Source organism: Musca autumnalis, unplaced genomic scaffold (assembly GCF_047663935.1).
Source record: "Musca autumnalis isolate F117 unplaced genomic scaffold, ASM4766393v1 scaffold_1, whole genome shotgun sequence".
Lineage (NCBI taxonomy): Eukaryota > Metazoa > Arthropoda > Insecta > Diptera > Muscidae > Musca > Musca autumnalis.
This window is the reverse complement of record NW_027411644.1, coordinates 249626185-249653877: the sequence shown is the minus strand read 5'-3', so window position 1 is coordinate 249653877 and position 27693 is coordinate 249626185. Positions and strand designations below refer to the sequence as shown.

Sequence of the window (27693 nt, the reverse complement as noted above, 5' to 3'; positions counted from 1 at the left end):
ATGGTGCAAACAGCTCTTTAGTAGACCACCACCGTAAACGGCAACACCCCAATTATTGGTATTTTCTTTTGTTCTTGGAATGAGTTTATGATCAACAATGTAATGTGAACACCTTAGGTATGGACAGCAAAAACAAAAACACATACAATTGCACATTTTTCTAGTGCTATGACTGAGAGTATTCATATTTTCTTTACAAAGACCCCCGCCCTCATATGCAATTCTCCCCCCTAACAAGAAAACATTCTAACTTGGGTGTTGTTTAATGATTATTTAAGGCCATTGAAAAGAAAACATGTCTACTGCAACCAGCACAGACGCAAGCCAGTGACCGTTAAAGTCTTGCTTTTTCTACACCAAACACCGCTAGACAGTCATAATATGGTATGCAGAGTTTTTTTCTTTTTTTTTTTTTGAGTTGGCTGATGATGATTTAGTTGGCCTTACTATGCGCTATGCGCCCCAATCACTTGCCAAATGACCTGCTTTAAACAATTGTGTCCGTTCGTTGTCCGGCCGGCTGTTTGTGTTTTCTTCTTTTGCGTTTTTTGGCGAACATGGCACAAGCATGAGCATTTCGTCAAATTGATATTTTAATGCTCTTTTCAACATTTTCAACTTTAATAGCTATGGATATTGCTAAATAGATTTTCTTGTGGCTAAATAGAAAATCAATAGCTCGGTTCTTTTTTTTGTATTCGCTACTATGGTTATTTAGGCATAGAAAGAAAAATTTATTTTCTTTTTGGCGAACCGCAAAAATATGGTTATGACGGCAGCAAAAAAAAATATGAAGGTTTTGAGGGCATGTGTTTAAAAGAAGGGAGAAATTTATGGCTGTTTAGTTTTATGTATGTTGAGAAAAGATTTATTGAAAATTACATGCGGGGAAAATTACTTTATTTAAAACAAGTGAAATTTGTAATAATGGGTGATTAAGAAATGTAGTAAATGAAAGATTGGGAATAAGTATGATGAGGGAAATACATAACAATAGTGATTTATTATTATAAATATTTTGGTAGAAGGCAGGAAATTAAACAAGTAAGAAAAGCGTTAAGTTCGGTCGGGCCGAACTTTTTATACCCTCCACCACAAATTTTAGCCATTTCGGTGGATTAATGTGGCCACAACCTTCAAAATACCGAAATTCGGAAGTTACCGTTCTATGGGGGCTATATGATGGCGTGGACCTATACCTACAAGTTTCTGGGGGAAAGTTTTATACGCCTAAAGAAGACTAAATACCAAATTTCAGCCATCTCGGTGTGATAATGAGGCTAAAACGTTCAAAATATCGAAAATCGGGAGATATTGTATTATGGGGGCTATATCAACATGTGGACCTATATAAAAATGTTATGGTAGAAATGTTTCTTAGCCTCTGGAAACACAAAATACAAAGTTACAACCGATTCTTTGGTCAAATGGGTCTAATATATTCAAATGACGCGTACTTTATAAGGGGCCTTATGTGGGCGCTATACCAAAACGTGGACCTATATAACCCAACTTTGGTAGAAATGTTTTCTGGCCTCTGAAGACACAAAATACCAAATTACAACCAATTCCGTGGTCAAATGGGTATAATACATTCAAAATATATTAAAATGACGCGTACTTTATATTGGGCCTTATATGGGGGCTATACCAAAACGTGGACCTATATAACCCAACTTTGGTAGGAATATTTTTTGGCCTCTGGAGACACAAAGTACCAAATTACAACCAATTCGGTGGTAAAATGGGCCAAATATCTTAAAAATTCCTTAAAACGACGACGCGTCACGCGTCATTTTGTATGGGGGCTATACGAAAGCGTGGACCTACATATCCCGCTTTCAATACCAAAAGTCCTACGTAAATATAACATATTTTCCCAAAATTTCATCAACCTACGTCAATCCGTTCGGACGCTAGAGTGATTTCCACAGACGGACAGACGGACAGACGGACAGACGGACAGACGGACGGACATGGCTATATCGATGTAGAATTGCACGCTGATCAAGAATATATATACTTTGTGGGGTCTACAATGATTATTTCGAGTAGTTACAAACGTAGTGACAAACTTAATATACCCCCATCCTATGGTGGAGGGTATAAAAAGCGTATTTTTTATGAAGAAAAAATACAAACAAAGTCAGTAATAAATGATTGTAACTAATAATATTAAAGCACGAAAATATATATATTTCTCATCCAGATCACACTTATAAAAATATTTTCTAGGACCCAACTGATTTGAAATTGTGGACCGGCTATTTTAGTGCGAAGACTTAGGGATTTTATCTAGATTTATTTGCGCAAAAATATTTATAACAGAAACAAGCCATCAAAGGTAAACTTTCATTGCAAATCTGATAAAAGAAATATTCCACAAATGAAACCATTTTCTCTATTCGATTATACAACAGATCTGTAAAAATAATGTTTTAAAAAATGCCAAAGTATTTATTTCCACCATAACAATAAAATTAATTAAATACAAATTCCATAGAAGAAGAAAAAAATACTGCTATAAAAACAGACCCTCTCAAGACAATTAAAACAAAATTATACATCTTATTTAAGCTTATTACGCATTCAATTTAAAGAAGAGGAATGGTGAGGGAAAACAAAAGACTTAAGCAACAAGCATCCCAAAAAACAATATAAATTACCATATAGCTTCCATTTATCATTACAACCAAGAATATGAATGAAAAGAAATAACACAAAAGAAACGTTATATTATGTCATTTATTTCGAAACAATAAAACAATGTGAAGAACAAATGGGGAGAAGATTATAAGCTTATGTAATGTGAAACAATCCCTAGAAAACAAAGCAAAAAGTACCGTAAAGGTCATAATCCAAATCCAATTGCAAGGTGTGTTTTCGTTTGGTTGTTGTTTTTATTATTCTTACGCATAGCAAAGAGCAAAAGTTAATTACAAAATTACTGGAAATGAATACATGCACCTGTAATTGGTAGATGATAAAGGCAAAAGAGAATGTGAATGAATGAATAAGAATGTCTTGAATGAAGAACGCAAACGTAGGGTAATTGAGTTTATAAATTAATGTGTAAACTTTAGTTGTTATAAATCGTTCACTTGTAATTATTGGGAAATAGGATAAAAAAACTATGCAACCTAAGTAAACATTAAAGGGACTATTTCCCTCTTTTCTTCCGTCTAAAAACATCGGCATTTCTGAAGAGGTCACTTGAAAGGTAGACGAAGTCTTTTACTACCTCGAAGTTATAGGAACCAACTTCAACAGTTGGTCCGATCTCAATGGACGCATTGCGCGTCGGCAAAATCAGCTTGGTGTTCTCGGTTACTTCTTTTACTGATCGCCCCATGATGTCTATATCATCAGCATAAGCAAGTAAAATGTGGCTATTGGTGTAGATTGTGCCACTTCTTTTGACGTTTGCCTCTCGTATAACCTTTTCTAGCAGGATGTTGAAAAGATCACACGAAAGGCTGCCTCCTTGCCTGAATCCTCTTTTGGTACAAAACTTTTCGGAGAGGTTCTTTCCTATTTTAACTGAAGATCTTGTGTCAGTTAGAGTCATTTTAGAAAGCCAAATGAGCCAAATTCAGACATTGCTTGGAATACCTTTGAACGTAGCGGGCTGTCGAAGGCTGCTTTATAATCGACAAAAAGGTGGTAGGTGTCGATCTGCATCTTTTGGATCTTCTCCAGGATTTGCCGCAGGGTAAATATCTGGTCAATAGTGGTCTAAAGCCGCATTGGTATGGTCCAATTATTTCGTTGACCATGGGCTTTAGTCGTTCGCACACAATCCCTGACACTATCTTATAGGCGATAGGGAGAAGACTTATGCCCCAAATAGTTGGAGCATAAAGTCTTATCTCCTTTCTTATGGACGGGACACGGGATGCTCAGGTTCCAATCGTCGGGTACGCGTTCTTCCTGCCAGATGGAGCTAACTAGTTGATGCATACACCTTATCAGCGTGTCGCCTCCGGGTTTAAACAGCCATAGGCTCCTGCTGCTTTATTATTCTTTAGCCGCTTGATTGCTGTTTTTACCTCATCTTGGCTGGGTGGTATACATTCAATACCATCTTCTGGGATTGGATCTGTGGTATCTTCGTCGACTTCGCTATTGGATAACAACAGTTTGGAAAAATGCTCTTTCCATATCCTTAGCACACTATCTGTATCAGTTACCAGATTACCTTGCTGGTCTCTACTGGAGGATGTGCCAGTTCCAAAGCCATCAGTTTCATGTTTCACTCTTTTGTAAAATTTTCGGACTTCATTCTGTCTCCTGTACATCTCGATTTGTTCACACTCCCGATTTTCCATCTCTCTCTCTTTTTCCTGCGGAAAAGACATTTCTCCTCTCTCTTTCTCCCGATACCTCTCTCGTGCGCTACGCGTTGCTACTGGTTGTAAAGTAGCCCTATATGCCGCATTTTTTCTCTTCGGTAGCAGCACGACACTCCTGGTCATACCATGGATTCCTTGGTGGAGGTCTCTGGTATCCAAGTATGGATTTTGCGGCTGTTTGCATGGAGTGGGCAACGTTTTGCCTTTGTCCTGATATGTTATCGGGACGGTAGTGCTTTGATTAAGCAGTTGGGCCAGATGAGTGGAATATGCTGTGGCTATCTGTTGTGATTGCAGCTTACCGATGTCCAACTTCCGTGTTGTGTCTGTTGGCATTTTGTTTGCTACGATTAATCTGGTACGTACATTTCCTGCAACAAGGTAATGGTCCGAGTCTATGTTTGCACCTCGGAACGATAGTACATCCAACACGCTTGATACATGACTTCCATTTATCGCAACGTGATCAATTTGATTTCTTGTTCTTTGATCTGGCGACAGCCAGGTGCCCTTATGAATATCGAGATGCTTAAATCTGGTACTGCTAACTACCATGTTTCTTGCAGCTGCAAAGTCTATCAGCCTCATATCATTGTCAGATGTTTCACTGTGGGGACTGAATTTCCCGACTGTTGGGCCAAAGACATTCTCCTTTCCAATTTTTGGCATTAAATTCGCCTAGTATAATTTTAATGTCATGGGCAGGGCAACGATCGTAAGTTTCTTCTAAGCGCTCGTAAAATATATCTTTGGTCTGTTCGTTCTTTTCATCAGTGGGAGCATGAGCGCAAATAAAGCTGATGTTGTAGAATTTTGCTTCTAATCGAATTGCAGCGAGTCTTTCATTCACTGGGGTGAAGCTGGAGACCAGATGTTTTAACCTCCGACCAACTACAAATCCGCAACCAAACTCATGCTTTGTAGTATGGTAGCTATAATACAGTGTGTCACCTTTATGTGTTGTTGTGACGCCTTTCCCCTTCCATTGTATTTCCTGTATGGCAGTAATGTCGGCCTTATACTTTTCAAGTACATCTGCCAATGCGTAAACTGCACCATCTCTGTAAAGAATGCGAACATTCCAGTTGCAGATTCGCAGATCATGGTCCTTAAAACGTTTGCGGGGTTCGTCAACTTTAGAGGGGTTTGTTTTTCTTTTCTTTCGTTTTTTCATAGTAGGCTGTTTTTTCTAGGGGAGGGTTACTAACACGACGCCCACACCCAAGTTTTTAACGTTCCTATGGGTCAACGCGCGCACATGTTAGCTCACTACCTTTAACGGGTGTTAAAGGCAGTTCCACAGGTGACACCACGGGGAGGTCAGTATCCACTTGAGATGAAAGAGGGACAAGATAAATCCTGGGCTTTGCCATGTTAAAGCCGGTCAGGACCGTTCCTTGGTATATTCCATCCCCCATGGCAGACTTCACATATGGGATTTTGTTCAAACCTCAAATAGATGGTCTCTCTCGTAAATAAAATTAACCAATATTCCCCTATCCACAATTTAAATCGCTAGCATTTGCTTGCATTTCCATTTCTCTATAATTCCATAACATTTACATCCTTAAGATGTCTCTCTTTGACCACAATTGGACACACAATAAGCTGGCAACTAACATGCCTTATTGCTTCTTATTAATTGCTTAATAACAATAATTATGTTCAATATGAAATGTTGCCGGATGCGGTGCGGCGAATAAGTCATTCAGACTCTTTAATCATTGAAATGCCATAAACAAAGCCAACAAAGATTAGCACAAGGCAAACAAAGACAACAACAAAAACGAAGAGAAAAAACTATCTATGTGTGTATGGACCAAAAAAAAATATAACCATTTTAATAAGCAAACGACAACGAAACAACGCCAAAAATTTATGAATGAAATTTATCTTTCTCTCATCACCCATGTCTTTAAGCAAATTCTTACAAAAATAAAAAAGCAAAAAAATACAAAACCACAAACACTAACCGTAAAAGAAGTGGCTTTTCGGGAGGTTATCTCCCTCCCCCCAAACTGGGTATTTCTTTGCAAATCCACCAAAAAAAACTCTAAGAATATACCAAAAACCCTTAATTAAACAAACAACAAACGCTATCTCCCGCTACACTATTAACGGTCACAATATGAGAATTTCTTTGATATTTTTTTAGTTAGAAAAATCTTAAACAAATCTTAATAGGCTAATTAGATTTACAACAGCTGCCTTTTCTGTGTTTTTTACGTTCTCCATGGCATTTCTCTTTTCTTTTGAGCTTTGGATAATTATTTAATAAACATAGGTTTAGGAAACACTGACAGCATAATTATCAACGCCCAATTCTTTGTGTAGTAACATGACGCCTCCTTGGTAACTGGGAGTTATTTTATCGCAAGGTTTTGTTGTTCTCATCACTTGAGATATAGAGATTAGATGTTAAGACTGGCTTTCGTTGTCTTTATTGAGAATCGCATAAAGCAGGAAATAAAGAATTTACCCACAGCCTTTGCAGGCAAGAACTTTAAGTAAACTATTTATTAAGGTAGTGTGAAAAGAACTAAGCTGAGAACACACCACAAATCGAATGAAGAGTAATGCATGTGAATCTTTTTTTGCATTAACTTAGGGTGTTGAAAGGGCAATGTAAAGAAAAAAATATTAATAGAAATTCATTAGAAATATTTACAAAAAAAAACTTCCCAGGGAAACAGTTAGGCGCTGAGGATTATATATAGAATTAAATATAAAACGGCTTACAATGCCATGGTCTATTTAGTGGAAAGCTCATGGTACCACCCAGACTCCCACTCAGTGTGACTGTAAGAACCTAGTATCGAACAAATTTCTGTTTTTATATCCAATTGGTCCACGCTCTTCTCCATTTTGAATAAATGGCCACAGCTTCAGTCTTTCCCCTGAATATGAAATCAACCACAGTTTTTCATCCCATTGTAAGCCAGCATCTCGTGTTTGTTGTTTGTCTAAGACTTCCAACTACAAACAGCTGCAGTTCCAATTGTGTCAGTAATAAAATTAATTGAACACTTTAATAACCGTTATCATCTGTATAATAAAGAAAAGCAAAAATAAATTCTTAATGGCTAATAAAACTAAAAGCAATACCCCACAGAGAGTGGGAAAAGTACAACACAGCAAGAACATAAACAAGACAAAAAAAAAAACAAAAGGAAATGCCACACATGGGTATACAGCTAAATTACATTAACGCATGCGAAACTTGTGCCACTGGACATAAAAATCAAGGCATTTAAATTCCCCTCCCTCCCTCTCGTCCAAACACAAACTAATGGCAATAATAAATAACCCATTAATATTTAATTTAATTAAATTTATTAACATTTTCTCTTCATTCCTTTCTCTTTACAGAGTTACACACGCACACACTCTCGCAACACAATGTTTCTGCGCAAAAGTTTAGTATTTCTAATGCTTTTCCTTGTGATTAGCTCCGCCACGGCGGCACGTAAAACCAAACGTCCTGTTAAGCCAGCCAAAACATTCCCTCGCACAAATGTAACACCTTCACCACAAGCCTCAAGCTCAAGCAGCAGCAGTACATCGACCACCGCACAACCCATGATTAGTTCCAGTACCTCATCTAGCACTGCAGCCCCTCAACTAAAAACGGAAAATGTCAGTATTGAGGAAGCTGATTTGCCCGGAAATCTTTTACAGAATGACAGTGAATTGCCAAAACCATTGGAATCTGCAGCAGCCAGTAACGGAAATGCCCAGTTGCCACAAGAATCAAAGACAGAAAAGCCAATGGCTGTTGAAAGTGGTAGTGGTTCGGCCATGGTTGAAGAAGAATGTGATCCGGATATGATTGGTTTTGAAATTATAACGGGGTAAGTGAGACGAGAGAAAACAACAAGTGTAAAATTATAATTATTGTGAATGATGGTAGCAAGATAAAAGCAAAATCAATGAATCAGAGCAACAAGAATTATCAATGAAATGAATCATGTGGTCAATAGTTGTGGATGGGGGGAATGAAATTAATCAAGTTTAGTTTTGTGCCTATGGTCTCTTGTTATGGAGCTTTCTAGGCAACTTTTCCTAGATGGTGTGGAGGGTTAAACCATTGATTCATCAATGAAGGTGAAAAGAAACATAGAGTTACACAATCGTTAAAGCCAACAAAAGTCAAACAATGTTTGTGTCTTAAGTCTTTTGTTTAGAATAAGGAAGAAATATTAGCTTTTATAAATTTAAATAGTTACACAAAACTTGGAAAAAGTGAAATTAAAAAACAAAATCATTATGTAAATCTAGTTTGTCACCAGTCTTTTGTGCAGAAGAACAGAGATATTTTGAATGTGTTTCGGAATTTTAATTTTTAATGAAAATTGCATTTGTTAAAGAGGCTTCAAAAGGCTTAGATTGTTAGAAAGACTTAGGGCCATTATTACATGTGTTGTTTTACTATCTGATGGATTTGAAAATGCAAAATAAACAAATTTGGAGGCATTAGAAATATAATTTTCACATTAAAAGTTAATGACTTGAAGCTCCTCCTTGAAATTCAATCATCACTTTTAACTTTAAGTTACCCGGGACGCTATAAATCTGTTCGGTAAATCCAAACTACAACAAAAGAAGACTTATAAAAATGAGGGTTAGTGTTTGTACAGAAGCCTAGGGGTTCGATTAAAATATTATAACTCTGCAAAATTCTAATCACATTATGGCTATGGAAATTTATCTCAACGATTGGCGTACTACTCTGTTTGACGAAGAATTTGAACTCCGGGATAGAATGGAGACCTCAAGTACCATTAGTATTACAGTAGCTCCACCTTTCTAGAGAGTTATATATTCTCACAAATTTTGGGTAAAAAAACATTTTTGATCCAAAAATTCTCTGAAACACCCCTCCCCCATTGAATACAAATGGCGCTCTTCGTAATTCCTGTTTGAATACCACAGGCTCAAAAGGTCCGTGTAGAGAGGAACAAAGAAATGTTGAGAGAATGATTACGTTATCATAAATAACGAATTAAGAATCTACGGATACCAGCAAATAGGTAGCAAACTTCGAGTTCTTTCGAATCTAAGACAGTGTTTTGTGGAAGAAGCACATCTCAGATGGAAGAAGCACATCTCAGATTCGTGAAGGAAGTGGATTGTTAGAAATTTTATTGTTTTCCCTGAGTGAGATTACACGGTACATTATATAGCAATAACTTTTTCTTGATTCAGGGTAATGACTTTACACTGGCTTTCAAGTAGTTGAAATCCCACCTGTGATTAAGGTCGAAGACACAGTCACCCACAGCCAACAGAGATCTTCCAATTGCAGTGATTTTTTAATAGTAGTTTCAAGTGTTTCTGTGAAACTCAGCACGAAGAAATCAACATTTATTAAGGGAGGGAACAGAAAAATATGACACGAGCAGGGGAATAGAAGGAGTAAAGCACAAGACCTACACTGATATGCATATTCTGCTCCAACAAAGTTTTTGAGGAGCAATGGCCTGGACTGCCAGAACATCAAGTCTTCCCCGCCAGATAGTTATTGCTTACTCCAATTGATATATGTATTTTCTTTCTGGCAGACTTTAATTTCTTTTTCCTTTTTCTTCCCTATTCTGGTTCGCAAATTTGAAAGTCTTATTCTCGATTCCTGGGTACCACCACACTCCATGGCCAGGTAACATCAACTTGTCAACGGTGGCAAAATACCCCTCGTGTAATGTTTGGCGACATTTCCTAAGTAATTCAACCATGCAAAACTTCTCCACAAGAGGTGTCCTAAGCAGCGTTGCCGACAGTTTTTGATCGCAAATCGTCAAACTCAAACTTCCTGTATCCCAGATCGCGTTTGCAAAATATCTTTCCTTAAATTCTTTTGTTAAAGTTTGATTTAAAAAATAGTTGTCCTGTTTTATTTCATGCAATTTTGGCTTACGTGAAAAATCGTCATTTCAGGCCATAAAATCGTCAAATCGTCGTTTTCCAATTTTGGGCCAAAAAATCGTCAAAATGACGATAAATCGTCAAATTCGACAATATTGGTCCTAAAACACGTCGTTCGGACTATGGGATAATCTGTAGGTCCCATATCATTGAGCTGATATGAATCAGGCTAGCAATCATTGACATGAGAGAAGTCTCCCTTGTTCCTTCTGGGTTTGTTGTTTGTAGAACAATTATTTATCTTCGATTTGAATATAAAGTAAAACTACGCTAACCTTCATTATCTGGATAAAGCCCTAGAGGTGGTCTCTAAAATGATATCTGAAATCGCAATGCTTCTTACAAGACACAGGGAGCATTTGTCGATAAACCTTAACACATGACTGTGACATCCAGGGAGATTTTTATTTCTTTTTGCACTTTTTCATTTTCATTCATCACTTCTAGTTTGTCCACCATAGTAATTCGTTCACTGTGATACCATCCAGAAAGGTGAATTGCCACTAACTTTGCTTAGAAGCATCATCTTCATATGGATAGACTGTGCTGGTTGTTGTTCTAACAGCTGGAAACCTACATATGTAGAAACATAGGTTTGATACTGGGTTGGCAGCCACTGGCCGAAGCACTATGGTATCGGGTCAATCCGGTACGAAATAACCCGCTACCGCGGAATTGGTTAGAATGTGGTGAATGACTTTGCTCATTCAAATAAAGACAATTGCTCTCAACCATACCGGTGATGCATAGCGGCGCCATCTCCATGTAGTTTTCCAGACATTTATAACATCTTCAGAATCACAATAGTAACGACAGTTAAATCCTGTAACAGAGCGCTAGGGACTTTTAAAGCAGCATTTTTTTTTGAGAAATCATGGAAGAGTTGCTACTAACTTCCCTTAGATGCATCCCCTTCATATATTTAGACTCTAGTGAAACTCTTCACTAATTTCAATGTAGAAAACTTTTCCCAAAACGTGGTGTATCAATTATCCCAGTGATGAATTGTGAAACCATATTCTTGTAGTTTCCCGTAGACGGGATTTATGCTTACTTGATCATTTCTCTTTGGCAAAGATGTATAGAAATAAGGGCTTGAATAAATGCATTTTCCAAAAACATAAGATAATAGTTCCATATTTTGGTTACAGATGGCTAAACAATTTTCTGGGATAGATAACAGCAAAGTTAATCGCTTTTGTTTCCCATTTGTCCCCATAGAAAACATAAACGTAGTGTTTTGTGACTACAATTTGTTTCATTACTTTTATTTGTTTTTTATTTAATAAAAAACAAAAGTGAATGCCGTCAAATTTCACTTTATATTTGTTTCTTGTCAATATTCCAATGAATAACAGTTTTCGTTTAACAGAATGTTGTTATAATATCGTAACAACAGAGGTTAACTCCACCTACAGTCAATTTTTCACAATTGACTTTTCCCATCTTAGAATATTTACATCTTTGTCTTTGGTGTGTATATGGCTTCTTGAATTACCAGAAAGATGAATCATTACTAATGAATTACCTTTCCCCAGGTTTGGACATTGGTAAAGTTCTTCCTTAATACTTTTATAGCCATTTGCCATCAAACATTGTATTCGGATTGTGCGCCATCTGCTTCTAGATTATTGTGGTGCGATTCTCCTGATCATTACAACATTGCCTGTCTTTTCATGTGTTGGTTTTGAATAAGAAGATTTGTCGCTATTTTTCAATTCAATTAAGCCTGTTACCAAATATCTAGAAAAAATCTGTCTGTTCCAGGTAGTTGTTACATAAACTTGCATATGTTTTCATACATATATCCAATGACCTTTTCACACTGATTAGCTATTGTTTTTCAAACACAAATATTCTCTTCTTTTTAAGAGGTTTTCTTTATATTGAATATAAATTAATTGAAATTAAAATAAACCATTTTAAACAAATTTATCAGCAAAAGCTTCCATAATCACGTTTATTGATATGATAATTCCAGGTGGCAAACATAATTAAAACACAAAACAAATTTTATTATTAGAAATTTGCATAACCGTTATCTACAACACCTTTTCAAATCTCGTTATAAAAATATCACATCAAAATTTATAGTCACTCGACTTTCAGTTTCATTTTATGATGTTGACGAAATGAAAAGGAAGAAATGATAAACAAAAAACATTTCAATTAAAAAGCGCAAAAATTTCTATTTTTACGCATCGTCACCATACCTGGCGATGATGTTTGGCTCCCACTTTTGTCTTCCCATCTTTAAGACTTTATTCTTTGTTAATACAAAACACTTTATGCTACACCATAAAGTTTTTATTTCATTTATGTGTGTTTCGTTTATTGTTTGTTGCCTTTTATCATGGCCCACAAAGTTAAGATGAAAGTTTAAGACCGCTTTGGGTATACAATACGATGATTAATACTACCATTATGGAATTAGAACAAATTAAGGCGTGAAACAATTAACCACCGTAATAGACCCACCACTTCCATCATCACATCACCATCAATGGTTTTATGGATTTTTTGTGATGATAATAGCTTGAAAAACAATAATAAGTAAGAATTAATCAAACAAAATATAATTATGTTTTAAAGCAAATTATAGCAATTGGTGGTATTTTAATTAATTTATATGAATATTTTAATAATCGGCAATTAAGAAAAAAATATACAAATTTTTCGTGGGAAACTTTTGTTTTCTTACTGGGGTATGGTATTAGAAATTATATAATAAATTATTTTGCAGAAAAGACCTGTGAGACACTGAAACGGCGTTTGCACTAGAGCGTTATGGTTAACCTTCTTTTTGAGGATTTATTTGACGTTTGCGCTATGGAATTAACATTTGAAACCCAGTGGGTTTATTAAATCCAATTAAGTGCAACGGGATATGAGTACAGTAGTGCCACCTTTATGTAGTTATATAAAATGTGGCTCTACCAGAATAAGTATTGAATCGTAGATGGCGTGTCTAAAAAACCTTGGAAAGGATTTCTTATGATTGTAGTTTGTTTGTTTTGTCTTTTCAAATGGTTTAGTTTGTATGCTAATAGTCAAAATAAAATTTTGTGAAAATTCCCAGTAGCTATATTTTTCAAAATAAATCTTTGAAATTGTTTTCTGGAAAAATTACTTTTCTCACGAACACCCCAAGAAAGGACAAAAGATCAGTTTAGTCACAGCAAAAGTTGTGAAGGTCAGCACTAATTTTAGTGTAGCCACTTATTCTGGTATAATATTCCATTAGACCCATAGATGGCATTCCTTTTGATCCCGTCATCTGATCAATGGGTTTTGAATTTAAGATTATTTTGATGGTATGGTATCTAATCTGAAATGGCCACGAAACGATATTCATACAAATTTTTATTGCAATTTCCAAGTTGATCTCAGACTTCTTCAACTAAAACGTGTACGTTACAGTGCAATACTTCTCTAAAGAGTGTGGCATACAATCTAAATCCAGGCCAATCCTCTAAGTTGATGGCAAATCATCAAACCATGACATTTATTTTAACTCCTCAAACACCACACTATTCCATTAGGCTTTAGAATATTATTCTAAATTCTTATCATATCAATCATGTTGCAGCAGGCACCAGCAATAAACAAATTACCTCAATTTATTTTAATCGTTTAGTCACAATAATAAAACCCACGCATTTTAAGGCGTAGAAGCCATTGGCATATCAAAAATTATGGATGCAAAAATGGGCAACAGTTCTTTTAAACCACTTAAAACGGAATAGGAAATTTAAAAGATTTTATGCAACAGTTAAGCCACCTCTTCATTTAGTTTGCGTTGCTTATTTCCATTCCATTTAGTTAATAAGCCTCAGAAGCTTGACTGGCTATTGTTATTATACCTACTTCATCCTTCTACACTTGTGCTAGTCTACTACTTATTCTGGACAATGTTGTAATTTGTTGTTGTATTCTTTTTTATTTGCAGTTATGTATTATCGGCGCCATCAAAAATGCTTGACACACTACCCGGTACACTTATGTTGACCGATTGCTTGGAGGCCTGTCAGATAAATGAATCATGCAGTGCTGTTAATTATGAAACCGGACTCTGTGTATTATTCAAGACAACAGCGGACAAAACACCAGGTAAGTAACTCAACCAACAGAAGGAATAAAATAAGAAAACGAGTCCATAGCTAAATCCCATTGAGCAATAAAAGTAATTTGATAGACAGTATAGCGTATAACCATACCGGTAAACCGGTGAAACACAAATTGTAACTGAAAAGAAGCATTACGCTTCAAAAATGGGTTTGTTTGGGATTGTATAGGAGGGATATCAATTATTAGAACCAAAGAGCAATAATATCGAATACCTCATCTACTAAATAGCTCATCGTTTTAACATCCAGAAAGATGAACTACCACTAACTTCGCTTGGTGGCATCTTCTTAATGGTGAATGTCTGCACTAAATCTACTTCCACCTTCCCGCTGGTAACTAAGGTGGTCATATTTACTTTTAGTTGTATCGCTGTTTAACCCGTATATGGCGTATCTAAATTTCTTGATGAGTGTTTTTTTTAAGAAGGCTAAAAATAATTAATTGCTAAGCAAAATATTTTGAAGAAATTTTTCTCATAAATGTTAGAATTTTTTCGCCACAATTCAATTGCAGAATTACCAATATGAAGTTCATTTTTGGTGATTTCCTAGAAATGCTATGAATGTCAATGTTCAACAATATGGGCAAAGTTGCTTCAGAACCCTTACAAATCTTATCGAGGATTATTGGTTAGAAAAAGACCAATGTGCAATTTTTGTTCTGTTGTTTAGAAATTACAGAAAGTTAATACTTCCACCGAATTGTCGCTAGTTTCGCTTAAGAAGAATTCTTTCTTACGAAACTTTTCAAGAAACAGTGGCATTTCACTTGAAAAATGAAAATCACATATTAATTTGTTGAATGTGTGGAACTCATACTTTGTCATTTAGAAGGACGACCATCCTGGTGACTGTCTTCACTAATTCCTGCACACTCGTTTATGGAAAACGTGACGCTGTGATGTATAATAACGCCTCCTTCATGGGCAAGAGGAATACGGAGAACACCAAATGTATCAAGTGTAGAGTCCATTTCGATATTCAATTCAAGAAAACCGGGAACTTTAAATTCTTTAAAACCATACTGAATATTCCCGCTTACTGATCCAATCACCCATACTGATACCTCTCAGAAAGATGAATCACCACTAACTTCGCTCAGTTCATTTGGTTTTACAGTGGTGGAGATCTTTACTAAGTGTATGCATATTTTTCCATATCCCTCACCAACTGTGACGTATAGAGGCGCCTCCTTCATTTAGTTTCCAAAGGTTATACCCGCCACCTTATACTGTTGCCTTCTGAAATGTAGATGGCATAGCTACCATTCTTTGTGTTGAAGTGTTTAAAAGGCTCATAAGGACCATCTTATTATATTATCGAAAGCCTGAAATGCTCAATATAAAATAAACTTTCCTGATCATACCATTACCTCATATGTCTCCTTACCTCCAGGCCAATACATCTCCAGAACATGCAGTCGTTATAAAGCGACACAAGGAAAAAAACTAATGACAAGGAACAAAAAGCTTTTTAAAATTCTGTTTTGTCATACTAACACCAACCATGAGACAAGCCCCTCAATTTTTATGCAGAACTTTTTGTTTTTGAAGTAAAATCAAAGAAAAAGAAAGAAAAAATACTCCCATAAACTTGTCCTTGCCACGGCATGCTGGAGGCAACCAGCAGCCATTTATTTGTTTGGCAATGTTTACGCGCCTGCTAAAGACATAAGGCTGTTAAGTGCGAGAGTATATGGTGTTTTTTTCAGGCTTGTTTTACTTGTATCTGCTTAAGGAACATAAAAAATGACTTAAATTCAGGCATAGGCCTGCTTTTAATAACAGGTTTCCGGCTAAAAGAAAAAACAGTAACAGACGAGGGAAACAAAAATCAAGTAACAAAATCATTTTTGTGCCAACGCCTTTAAACGGCAAAACAACAGCGGCATTCAGAGACGCACTTTGTGTGAACCAAACCAATAAGTTAAGGCCAGCGGTTGGAAGAGAGTAGGCTCTGTTACTGCTAAAAGCTGTAAGTTTTCATAGTTTGTCAGAGGCCTTTTTTGGTTTTGCGCAACACTTTGCCATAACGACAATCGTCGTCCACAATGTGAGCCTTTTTCTGATTTCTTAACGCCTGTTAATTTTTTTACGACACTGCAACAACAAGTGCGTGTTTAAAATATGCCTATTCGAAGTTAAGAGACACGAAAAAGGCTAGCCAGCGGACAGAGAATGTCTGAACAACAGAATCTAAGCTCCAGAACAAACTCGATTGGTGCAGCTTACACATGAAACAGTTATGCAGACTCACACATACATATGTAGGTATTTGTGAACAACAAATCTGGTCTGATGCATGCGTAGATGCTGCAGCTGCCGATCATTGAGGATAATAATAATGATGATCATTGATCGAAAAATATTGGCAATAGCATCTTTGTGCCAAACACACACATGACCATTTTTTCTTATTTCCTATTTTTCTCTCTCTCGTTATATTTCTCTGCCATAACTTTGTTTTAAATGTATTTTTGCTTACGATTTCATTTTTGTATTTTCTTTTTTTTCTTTCATAGGTTCACTTTCTCGTTCCCAATTCCCAGTCTTCACAATTTACGCACAAAAATCTTGTTTGGGTGTACGTCCTTGTTCCAAGGCCTGGTGCATTGATCGTGTACAAAACTATCGTTTAGTGGATCATGTTAAATCCAGTCAAACCGTGTACTCAAGACGCGATTGCTTGGAATTGTGTTTGGGTGAAACTGAATTTACATGCAGGTAAGTTTTACGTTTTACATACATAAATAAATATTTTTGAGGGGGTTCAACTAGTTTTGTGGTGCACAAAAAACCAACAAACGCACAGAATACAACAAACACACAAAATAAAATGAAAGTAAATTGAAAACTAATCGAGTTAGCAGATGGAGGTAATACATTAATCAAAACAGGCTCTGCAAGAGGTAGGATATCTTGCAATGTGGGCTAAAATAATTATAGAAATTTGTTACACAATAAATATTCAAAAATGTATTTGAGAAGAAGAAATTTTTAACACAAACACCCACAAACATTTAGATTAAGAATTTAAACAAAAATCCAGAAAAGGTGATTATTAATTACACTTACATTTAAACATACATACATACATTGAGTTTTACCACACACATACAATAATTACTAACAATATTTCCCTATACTAACACCGCGTTACTTTCCACCCTAAAGACTTGGACACAATCAATCAATTTTTGGACAAATAAGACCAATTGTCGAATGATTAGGTCATGTAATTCTTGAGCGGCAGCTGAAAACCCCTAAGCTAAAGAAGAGTTCTAGACAAGAAACTAGCAAGAATGATAGGATTCCACCATCGCAATTGCACCTTCTGAGTTCACATTTACGTTGAAAATTGCTCCCTATGAAATCAGTAGCACAAACTTCGCCTGAAATAATCCTCTTCTTCCTGTTAAACAGCGGTAAAGGTCTTTTGATGTTTATCAGTGCCACCTTTGTGTAGTTTATCAAATTACGCCGTCTCTAGTATTGCTATTTGAAACGCAGATGGCGTAACGCAGATAGGTAATGGAAAGCAATAATCGATTTTCCGAATTTTCGATTTTGGTCTATAACTAAAAATGCGATTTTTCGGTCTTGCGATTATTTAAGTTGTCTTAAAACTCGACTTTTAAATTTTTTACAACTGCAGAAAACCGATTATAATCGACTATTCGTCGATTTTCGAGTTTTCTTTTGAAACTGTAAAACCGCCAAAAGTGTAAAACCGCCAAATCATCAGTTTATGGGCAAATTCGAAAATCGATCACAAGATAATCGATTATGCGATTACCCAAAAGACAAATGTCGACTACGATTTTTAGATTTTTGACTGCAAAAAGTCGATTAATCGGTTAACCGAAAGTCGACTTACCTATCCCTAGGCGTAACGTGCTTCTTGGTAACGATATTCACGAACTACCCAGATAAAGAAAGAAAAAAGAATACGTGCATTATATGTGTTCCATTTATATCTTCTAGAAACGGGATCTTTTATAAAACTCCACAATTTTTTGAAGTGTATCCAGTAGTAGTGGAGATATCCATGATCAAGGCCCAAGACTTCTTGTGTTAAAAGCCGGCAAACTTAGAAGCGATTGTCAGTTCAACTTGTTTAATTGCCGAAGAATCCCTAAATTCAAACTCACCAGGACATACCGTCCCTTATTTCACACCCAGAAGACAGAAGTACCATTGGTAGAACTCTTATTACAGTTTTTTTATATAAAAACGCTTATTGTGATACCAACCGGCGGCCTTCTTTGGTGCCTTTTTCTCAACAGCGGCAACTGGGGAGGTGGTGGATTCAACAACGGCGGCGTCAGACATGATTATTCACTTTTATGTTTATATTTCACTGTAACACAAATACACTCAAAAATGTATGTGTACCAACCAGTAACCTGAAGTACAACCAACTTCGCGTAGAATTCTCATCTTGCCAAACAGTGGTAAAGTCTTTACTATGTTAATGTATATAAACGCCACCTTCATGTGGATTGTAAATGTGGAGATCTTTGCGCTTACCCTAGTGGTATTGCCTTTCACACGTAGATGGCGTGTATAACATTCTTTGTCTTACAGCACAGCTTTAATAAGTTTGACTTCATTTATACATTCACTTCACAAAGATAACAGGAGGCGTCAAAATGTTCTTCAGGAATATCTTTAAAGGCCTTCTTCTGCTTAGAGAAGACCTCAAGAGGTAGGTCTTCAGAAGACCTCTAAAGGTCTTATTCTGTTAATAAATGACGTCAAGAGATCTTCTTCTGTTTATAGAAGAACTCAAGAGGTATTCTTCTATATTTAGAAGACCTCAACCTGCTATCTGTCTGAAGTTCCCTTAGCAAGTAGGAATTATAATTAACTCTTCGAGATATGTATGTCTATGCTTGGGGAAGTATACCGAGTAGAGGGCGTCTCTAATCATCCAAATATCCACTGGATGATATTTTGGAAAATTTCTTAGCAATAGTGAATTAAATCTAACTCTTCAAGATATGTTTATACGTGAGGAGTATCCCGAGTAGAGGGATGGCATTTTTGAAAATTCTTTAAAAATCTCGAAAACAAAATCGTTGCCGAAATTTAAATTATACGACAGTTATGCAATGGTGTATGTTTTCACTATGTATTAGATCTCCCCAGAGATTCCCAAAATGGTACAATAATGATTGTCTTCGCTATTTTCTCTTCATATATTTTCTCTCCAAATGCCATATCTGCATGAAATACCCAAAATCCCTAATAATTAGGGAACGGTCTGCGTGAAAAATTTTCAACACTTTTAGATCTTATAGTACCCGATAAGTCACTCAAATGCCATTCCAATGCGGGATCTTTTACTTAATTAATCTGACACTGAATTGAAGTCCTCTTCTCTGCAAATCCTATTCTCTATATTCCACCTTTTTCTTTACCATTAGTCCCATTCCATTCCATTGCGACTCTTATTTTCCGTCTTAATGTGCAGACTATTGCTGTAAAATTCCTATAAAAATCCCATCAAGTTTTCAAAAAGGGTCATGATGATTCTTTCCAAAATTCTCTTTCCAAACTTTCTCTTAATTCTAAATGTATAAAAAAATTGCTGCGTTTGCTTACTTTCAACATGCTCATCACAAATTCTTTCCCCAACTCCCTTTATCAAATAACTTAATACAAAGGTTTCAAACATGTTGCCTACATGTGCCATACTCTGCTTTTAAAGTCATTGACCTTTTTATTATGCTCTTAACCACTCCTTGCATCTTATACACCTCTATCCATACTTCAGTTACTACACTCTACACACTTACATATTTATAAACTTTTACTAACACAAAGAAAGCCTTCAATTCAAGACCGCGTTGCTTATTTCATTTTTTTGCATTCTTTCTTTTTCTCTTTCTTCCTCCACTCACTATATATGCAACATGCATGCATTTCATCTTCTGCATCTTCTTCAACTTCTTTTCTTCTCCGTTCCAATGCGTGTGTGTGTGGAACCAAACGCAAAACAAAATCGTCCCTTTTGTTTTAACCACCAATTTAGATCTGCCAATTATTATCGTCATTCCGGCTTGTGTGAATTGAGTGATATGGATCGTATTACCTTGTCTGGATCGAACAATGTTGAACCCTACGATGGTGCTGATTATTTGGAAAACAATTGTGCCGAGGAACCCAGTAAATTGTGTGAATTCAAGAGAATTTCTGGCAAAATCTTAAAGACTGTCGACTCCGTTTATCAGGATATCAACTCAATTGAAGAATGCCGCGACTTGTGCTTGAACTCACCCTACAGGTAAATGTGTGCCACAATTTGGTTTTGCTTAAAAGATTGTTCTACAATTTCTCAACGATTTTTTAGATGCCATTCTTATGATTACAACGATACCGGTGATATGGTCTGCCGTTTGTCCCACCACTCTCGTTCCACTTTGACCGATGTCTTGGATCCCTATTTGGATGTACCAGAGGCTGCCACCTATGAATTGTCTTCTTGCTACAATGTGTCCATTGAATGTAAATCTGGTGAAATGATTACCAAGATCCGTACCTCGAAATTGTTTGATGGTAAAGTTTATGCCAAGGGTGCCCCTAAATCCTGCTCCGTTAATGTCAACAACTCGCTTGAATTCGATTTCCGCATGGGCTACAATGATTTGGAATGTAATGTCAGACAATCTGCCTATGGCCGTTATATGAACGATATTGTTATTCAACATCACGATATGATTGTTACCTCTTCCGATTTGGGCTTGGCCGTTTCCTGCCAATATGATTTGACCAATAAGACTGTATCGAATGATGTTGATTTGGGTGTTACCGGAGAAATTGAATCCTCGTTGAGCGAAGAAATCATCATTGACTCTCCCAATATTATCATGAAGATCACTTCTCGCGATGGCAGTGACATGAAACGTATTGCTGAAGTTGGTGATCCCTTGGCTTTGAGATTCGAAATTACCGATCAAAACAGTCCCTATGAAATTTTCGTACGTGAATTGGTTGCCATGGATGGTACTGATAATGCTGAAATTACACTCATTGATGCTCATGGTTGTCCCACCGATCAATATATTATGGGCCCTGTACAAAAAATGTCACAAAATCGCAAATTCTTGGTTTCTCAATTCGATGCTTTCAAATTCCCCTCATCGGAGGTTGTGCAATTCCGTGCCTTGGTTACACCCTGTATTCCACGTTGCGAGCCTGTTATTTGCGACAATGAAGATTCGGTTAGTGGTGAATTGAAATCCTTGGTATCCTATGGTCGTCGCAAGCGTTCCATTGTCAATGGTACAGATGGTGGTAAGTTTTGAAAAACACGTTTCTCCCAAATGAATCGATTTTAAAGAGGATTTTTTTAATTTTGTTATAGCTGAATACTTGGTCTCCACATCCGCCTTCCATCACCATGGCCGCCACCAACGTGATGTTAGCCAAAAATCTGCTGAAGACAACATTCTGCTGGTCCAGTCTATTCAAATTACCGATAAATTTGGCTTCAATCAAGAAGAAACAAATGCCCTGAACTCCTCCGATGACCATGAAAAGGTCTATGCCGGTATTGCTGAAGAATCTTTCACTTGTCTAAATGGTTATGGTAAGTTGAACAACTTTTTTTTCTCAAATTATATAAACATAAAACCAGCTCAAATTCCTCCGACACCTGTTAGCATGAAAAATGTATACATTTTACAACCCGAAAAATTAAGAATTTAAAATATTTCCCAACAACAAAAAAGAAAACCGCTTAATCATCATTAAGTTGAAATATTTTCTCAACATAAGTTATAAATCTTCTACTGAAAGAAAAACAAAATCAAAGTGCTTTATAAAATATTATTTACAAGAGAAAGTATTTCAGGTTGCTATACATTTTTTTGTTTATGTCTCCTCTTAAGCCTACCTACATACCAACAAACAAAAACGCTTCTAAAGATCTTGGCCACGATGTAAACAATTCATGATACCCCCGCATAATGCTGCAGATGCTGACAATTTGATCTGAGAAAAAAGATATAGTGGCATATCATGTGTGTGTTTGCATGCTCGCTGTTCGCATATATTATGGTCATCAAATGAACATTAAGCTTGCCCATAACTCTTTGTCTTGCTTATTTTTTCTTGTTGTAAACAAAAAAACAACAAAAACGCTGTACTCAAGATGAAGTGAAAAATGATGTAAATAATGCCGGACCATAAGCAGTTTTTTTGTCGTGTGTGTGGTTTCTTTTCTTTCTCTCACTCTCAGATCATTTGTTCGAAGAAAATGCCAAGTTAATGATAAGGTCGTCGTCGTTTGTGGTAATCTGTTCTACATTTTGTGTTATGAGCACAAAAAATAAACAACACTTGCTACGAGTAGACGTTGAGATAAAGGAAAAGAGGTTTATTATATGGACAATTACTTAGCAAAGCCTAAGCCACAGGTGGTTTAAGGCAACCATGGCGGAACACCCACACTTTATGCAAGTATTGTTGGATGTTTGTTGATGAAAAAAATGGAAATGGGTTTATTTCTTTCATCAATACGCATAAGCGGTGAAAAGTCCTACCAGAATTGTTACCACCATTTACGCTTATATGAGCCATGTCCATATTAACCAAACCACTGAAGTCAATTCGAATGCTAATTTTTCGATAAAAAACCCAACAGGCCTAAGATAGGAAATTCCTTAAATAATTCTTAACACCTTCTACTCCCATTTTGGGCATAGCCCACTATTTAGTTTCAATTCTAAATTATAGATCGATTTTTATAATTTAAATATTCTCCAGCTCAAAATGCTTCTCGCAGGAACATCTGTTAAATTTGAAGTATAGATGGCGTGCGTAAGCGTATAAAAACAACGTCTGACCTTCTATGGGAAAATTTAAGGACTTCGATTCAGCAAATTCCTTAATAATCACCTATTACTCTGTATAATTTTAAATTATTTCTATGAAACATTTCATATCAATACTAGTGTCATACCTAATTATCGCCACCAAACTCCAGTGAGTATACATAGGAATTAAGAGTTGTTGTAGCAGGCATAATAAGCTGACCTATTACATGGAGTTTTATATTCAAGAAAATGCGAGCCAGAGTTCAAAAGTATTGAATATCTTATTTAAAAAACCCATTGACATGTTATTAGATTTATTAGCTGTGTTCCTTTACTTACCTGAGGTTACCATTTTTACCATTTGTTACCTTTTTTAACCTGCAAAGCGTTCCTTAACCTCGAAAAGTGGCAAAACTGGAAGCAATTTTTAAGAGAGTGAGAGGGGAGAGAGAGTGAAAATGGCTTTCTCTTCTACCACAGGCTACCAGCAAAATTTCTGCAGGTAGAAAATGGCAGAACTGATTTTTCGACTTTTGTTTGACGATTACTTCACAAAATGGACGAAAAACCGAAGAAAAAGTCGAACACTAAATTAAAAACTGTGAAATAAAAGACGAAAATTGATTTTTTCTGTTTTTTCTGACATTGCTGCCGGATCTACCATTTTTCCGTTCCTTTACTTTTCTGGTAAAAATGTTCATGAGAGAGCAATTTTGAACAATTTTGACACTTTTCTCTTTTACCACTCTTACCATTAAAAAAGTAAAGGAACAAAGCTATTGTCAAATAAGCAACAATTATGCCAAGCACTCCGTTCTGTTCAATTTCAAACACTTGGCATGTAATTTCTCCTAACCCCAGCATGATTTTCACAATTATTCACAGTATTGGGATAAAGATGAAATGTCAAAAATGCACATGCCAAATTTCGACAAGACCAAAAGACTGGTAACCCTGATAATATTGATGTACTGCACCGCAAAGTCAAGTCAGTCAGTGCCAACTGTGTTACCCTGTAGTGGATGCAGTGGTAGGAGTCTATACTAATATAATTGATGCGATTTTCACCAATAGGTGTCATTTAATTTGTTATTTTCTCTCCTGTCGTTTGTTATTAAAACGCCAAGAATCATCTATGGGTCTCCTCTTCTAATTATACATCCTCTTGCTAATAAATATAATTATAAAACGGATTGATTTCAGTCTGACAAAGAATTACATTAGGAATAGGTGGTATTCTGAGTCCGTACTGTGTTACCCTGTGATGGATGCTGTGGTAGCAGTCTAAACTAATATCATTGATACGGTATTCACCATAGGTGTAATTTGATTTGTTATTTCCTTTCCTCTCGTTTGCTATTAAAACGTTAAGAATCTCAATGGTGTCTCATCTTTTAATTACACATCCTCTTGCTAATAACTATAATTACGAAAGGGATTGATTTCAGTCTATCGAAGAATCATATATCTTCACCTTCTACAACTATGCGGGCATAAGACTACTTGAAATTCTACCTTATAATTACAGGGTGCAGTCAACATAAATGCCATTATGTCTAACTACACCCTGTAGGTATGGAGTGTAAAGACACTCTGCTAATTTTATTGTTGTAATTTTGAACTTAAATTAGTGGAGTTACCTCCCACGTGGTCGTGATCTTGTAGCCGCTGATAGTAAAATGACCATGATGCTACTGGGAACATCCATTCTATTGTAAACAGATATCTTTAGCATAAAACAGTTTAGAATTACTCACTTTTCTCGCCGATTGGTAGGAGAATGAAATAAGTTAATGTATGAAATTTTTAAATATAGGTGGCGTTTTCTCTCATCCAATACTATTCTTTGATAAGTAATCGGTTTTGATTAGTGTCTTTGCTAAGTGGGATGTTTCCAAGTAATCCCATATGTGACGTTTTTGAGAATCTAGAATTCATTCTTCTCGGGAACAGTGATAATTTGGTCCTGGCTGGCTATGTGTTGATAGCAAACATTAGCTCAAGTAGTAGATGTGGATTTTAGATTTTAAGTCGCTAATTATTCACCTTTGGATCCATTCTAAGCGAACCAAAGGAGGAGTTAGAGAATGGAACTACAGTAGGCCTATTCTGTAACTTTTATCGCTTGAAAAGTGGTTAACATTCCTTTTGTTTTTGTTACAACTACAAAACAAACAAATGCGATTGTTGTAAAATAAACAATGAGTACAGTAGTTAAAAAGTTACAGAATAGGCCTACAGGTGTATTTGTTGTAGTCTTAGTATGGATTGCTACCTCAAATTATTGCTCTATTCCAGAACCTGCAAGAAGCTACTACTTTTTACTACGATAACATTTTTTCCTTTATGTTATCGAAAAAATAGCAGCACTGGAACAGACCGTATGCTATAAAACACCCTGCAAATGACAGGGTCTAACCGTAACGGTTGGAGTCCAAGCTTACGATCTTAAAGACGTTTTCATGGGCTTTATTCGTGTTGTATGAAATGAGAAATTAAAATAAAAGCACAAATTGAACACGAGCGATAGAAACTACGACCAGAAGCCGTCACCTCAACAAATATGTGCTTATACTCGTAAGAGTGCTCGTAGTAATAATGAACTTTGCTTATGTTATTGGCTGCATTATGACCAGAAGATTTCATTTTGATATCTGTACAATCTGGCCGGGAGTTTTTTCAAAGTGATCGATACCCCAAAATGAAAAATTCTCAATGAAGGTGTGGAAAACATATTGCCAATAGCAATACGTTTCTCAAAATTCGGCCCACGGCCCTATCTGTAATAGGCGTTTTTTTCTTTTCTTGAGAATCTGAAACGGTTTTTGAGGATTGTTTGAAGAAATGTTACTTCTGATCAGATTTTTATGGGAGGTAAAGTGTCCCTCAATGAGGACCTTCGCTTTTGAAGACACAGAGTGTTCTCTTGAAGTCATTGCAGGTGCATGCGGTAAAAAGCACCCTGTAAATAACCCTGCTTCGTTTTGGTGTGTGTCTTAACTTAGTCCGTTAGCGATAATGAAGGGGTAGGATTGTTGCTTCTTTTATTGGCTATACTATTGTCAGTAGATGTCATTGAAAATTCTGTATAATCTGCATATTTGGTAATGAATTATTTTGAATAATGTTCAAATTCAATAGTTTCCCGATATGGGTGTCAGATGATATAACAAATTAAATGAAAACGAAGCTTAGAGCAATGGTTCTTTGGAAAGCCTTCAGACTAAACTGTTCAAAAGGTTTTTAGGTTTTCCCATGGCACAATTACCAAGGTAGTGGCATCGTAAAATTTTGAATATGTTATGTCAAAACTTTCTTTATGTTGTTGGGGAAATTACAACAAAAATATTTTTTTTATAAAGGGATTTGACTTTTCATATTCGATCAGCTGGTGTGATACCACTACCTGGTAGTTCTGCCATAGGTTTTCCACAGAATGTGAAGTCAAAAATAATATTTTTCAATTTCTCAAGCTTTCTAATGTAAGTGACAGTCTACAGACTGGGAAAAAAGGTATTTTTTTTTTTGTTAGAAGGGCCGCAGTAGAGCATTGATGATATAGGAAGGATCTTTGATTGCAACGAGATCTAAAGTTTCATCACCAAACTTCTGTGTTGCAAGAAAAATATCAATTTTGTTATTTTGAATCCTAGAAGAGCCACAGAAGAACATTGATGTTAGGATGAACATCTTTATAATAATGTCATGGTCAGAAGTTCCGTACCAAAGCTACTTAAAAATATATTCAATCCATATATATATATATGTATATATATATATTTTTTTTTTTTTTGATTCGGCGAAAGCACAAACATATTTGGTAGTAATTTGAACGAATGCGTTTGCACAGAAGTTTACTGAAAGAGTTTGTTATTGACTCCCTACTCTGGTAAATGTCTTTGCTAATACAGTAGTTTTCCCTTACCCGCACCTTGAAAAAATTACAGACATTTTTGTGCACGAAAGCCAAAAATGCAGTTATCTTAAATAAACTCCATAAAATATAGCATACTTGTACTACACAAGAAAAATGAAATTGGGCAGCTAATGCCAAAACGCAGCTAAAACGAATGCAGCTAAGTGAAAACTACGGTATAATGTCACATTTTTGGCAAAATGTGGCGTTTTCATCTCCAACTTAGTGGTGTAGAGCGGGTTTTTTTTGAGGAGCAATTAGAATTCAGTTTCTAGGAATTATTCAAGGTGACCAGACTAAAATTTTGAAAAAAAAAATTAAGATTCCTTCCATGTACTTATGGTGCTGCGACGGGTAAGAATAGTCTACAGTTTGACGAATTATTCGGATTATGTATCCACACAGTTCAATCCAGGACATCAAACCGAAGTCGAAATTTTATTCCCAAAGCACTATGGGCTTATATGGCTCCCACTAATTTCATGGCACAATTTCGTAACGTATAAAAACTTAAGATTCCTTCCATGAACTTATGGTGCTGCGACTGGTAAGAAT

General features: G+C 36.1%; 1 protein-coding gene and 1 long non-coding RNA gene across 3 annotated transcripts in view; one reads left to right on the top strand and one right to left on the bottom strand.

The window, feature by feature from the left end:
• LOC141391178 (uncharacterized) overlaps positions 1–27693 on the top strand; it is a 115474-nt gene that overhangs the window by 85858 nt on the left and 1923 nt on the right. For both annotated transcript variants that reach the window (XM_073964086.1, XM_073964087.1), the window contains 6 exons: positions 7722–8203; positions 14224–14384; positions 16923–17124; positions 20438–20689; positions 20756–21699; positions 21770–21994. In XM_073964086.1, coding sequence (XP_073820187.1) covers positions 7752–8203; positions 14224–14384; positions 16923–17124; positions 20438–20689; positions 20756–21699; positions 21770–21994 — 2236 coding nt within the window. In that variant the 5' untranslated portion in view covers positions 7722–7751. The remainder of the gene's footprint in view (positions 1–7721; positions 8204–14223; positions 14385–16922; positions 17125–20437; positions 20690–20755; positions 21700–21769; positions 21995–27693) is intronic.
• Positions 1–27693, bottom strand: part of LOC141391179 (uncharacterized) — a 104930-nt gene that overhangs the window by 76377 nt on the left and 860 nt on the right. The gene's annotated exons all lie outside the window — the stretch shown is intronic.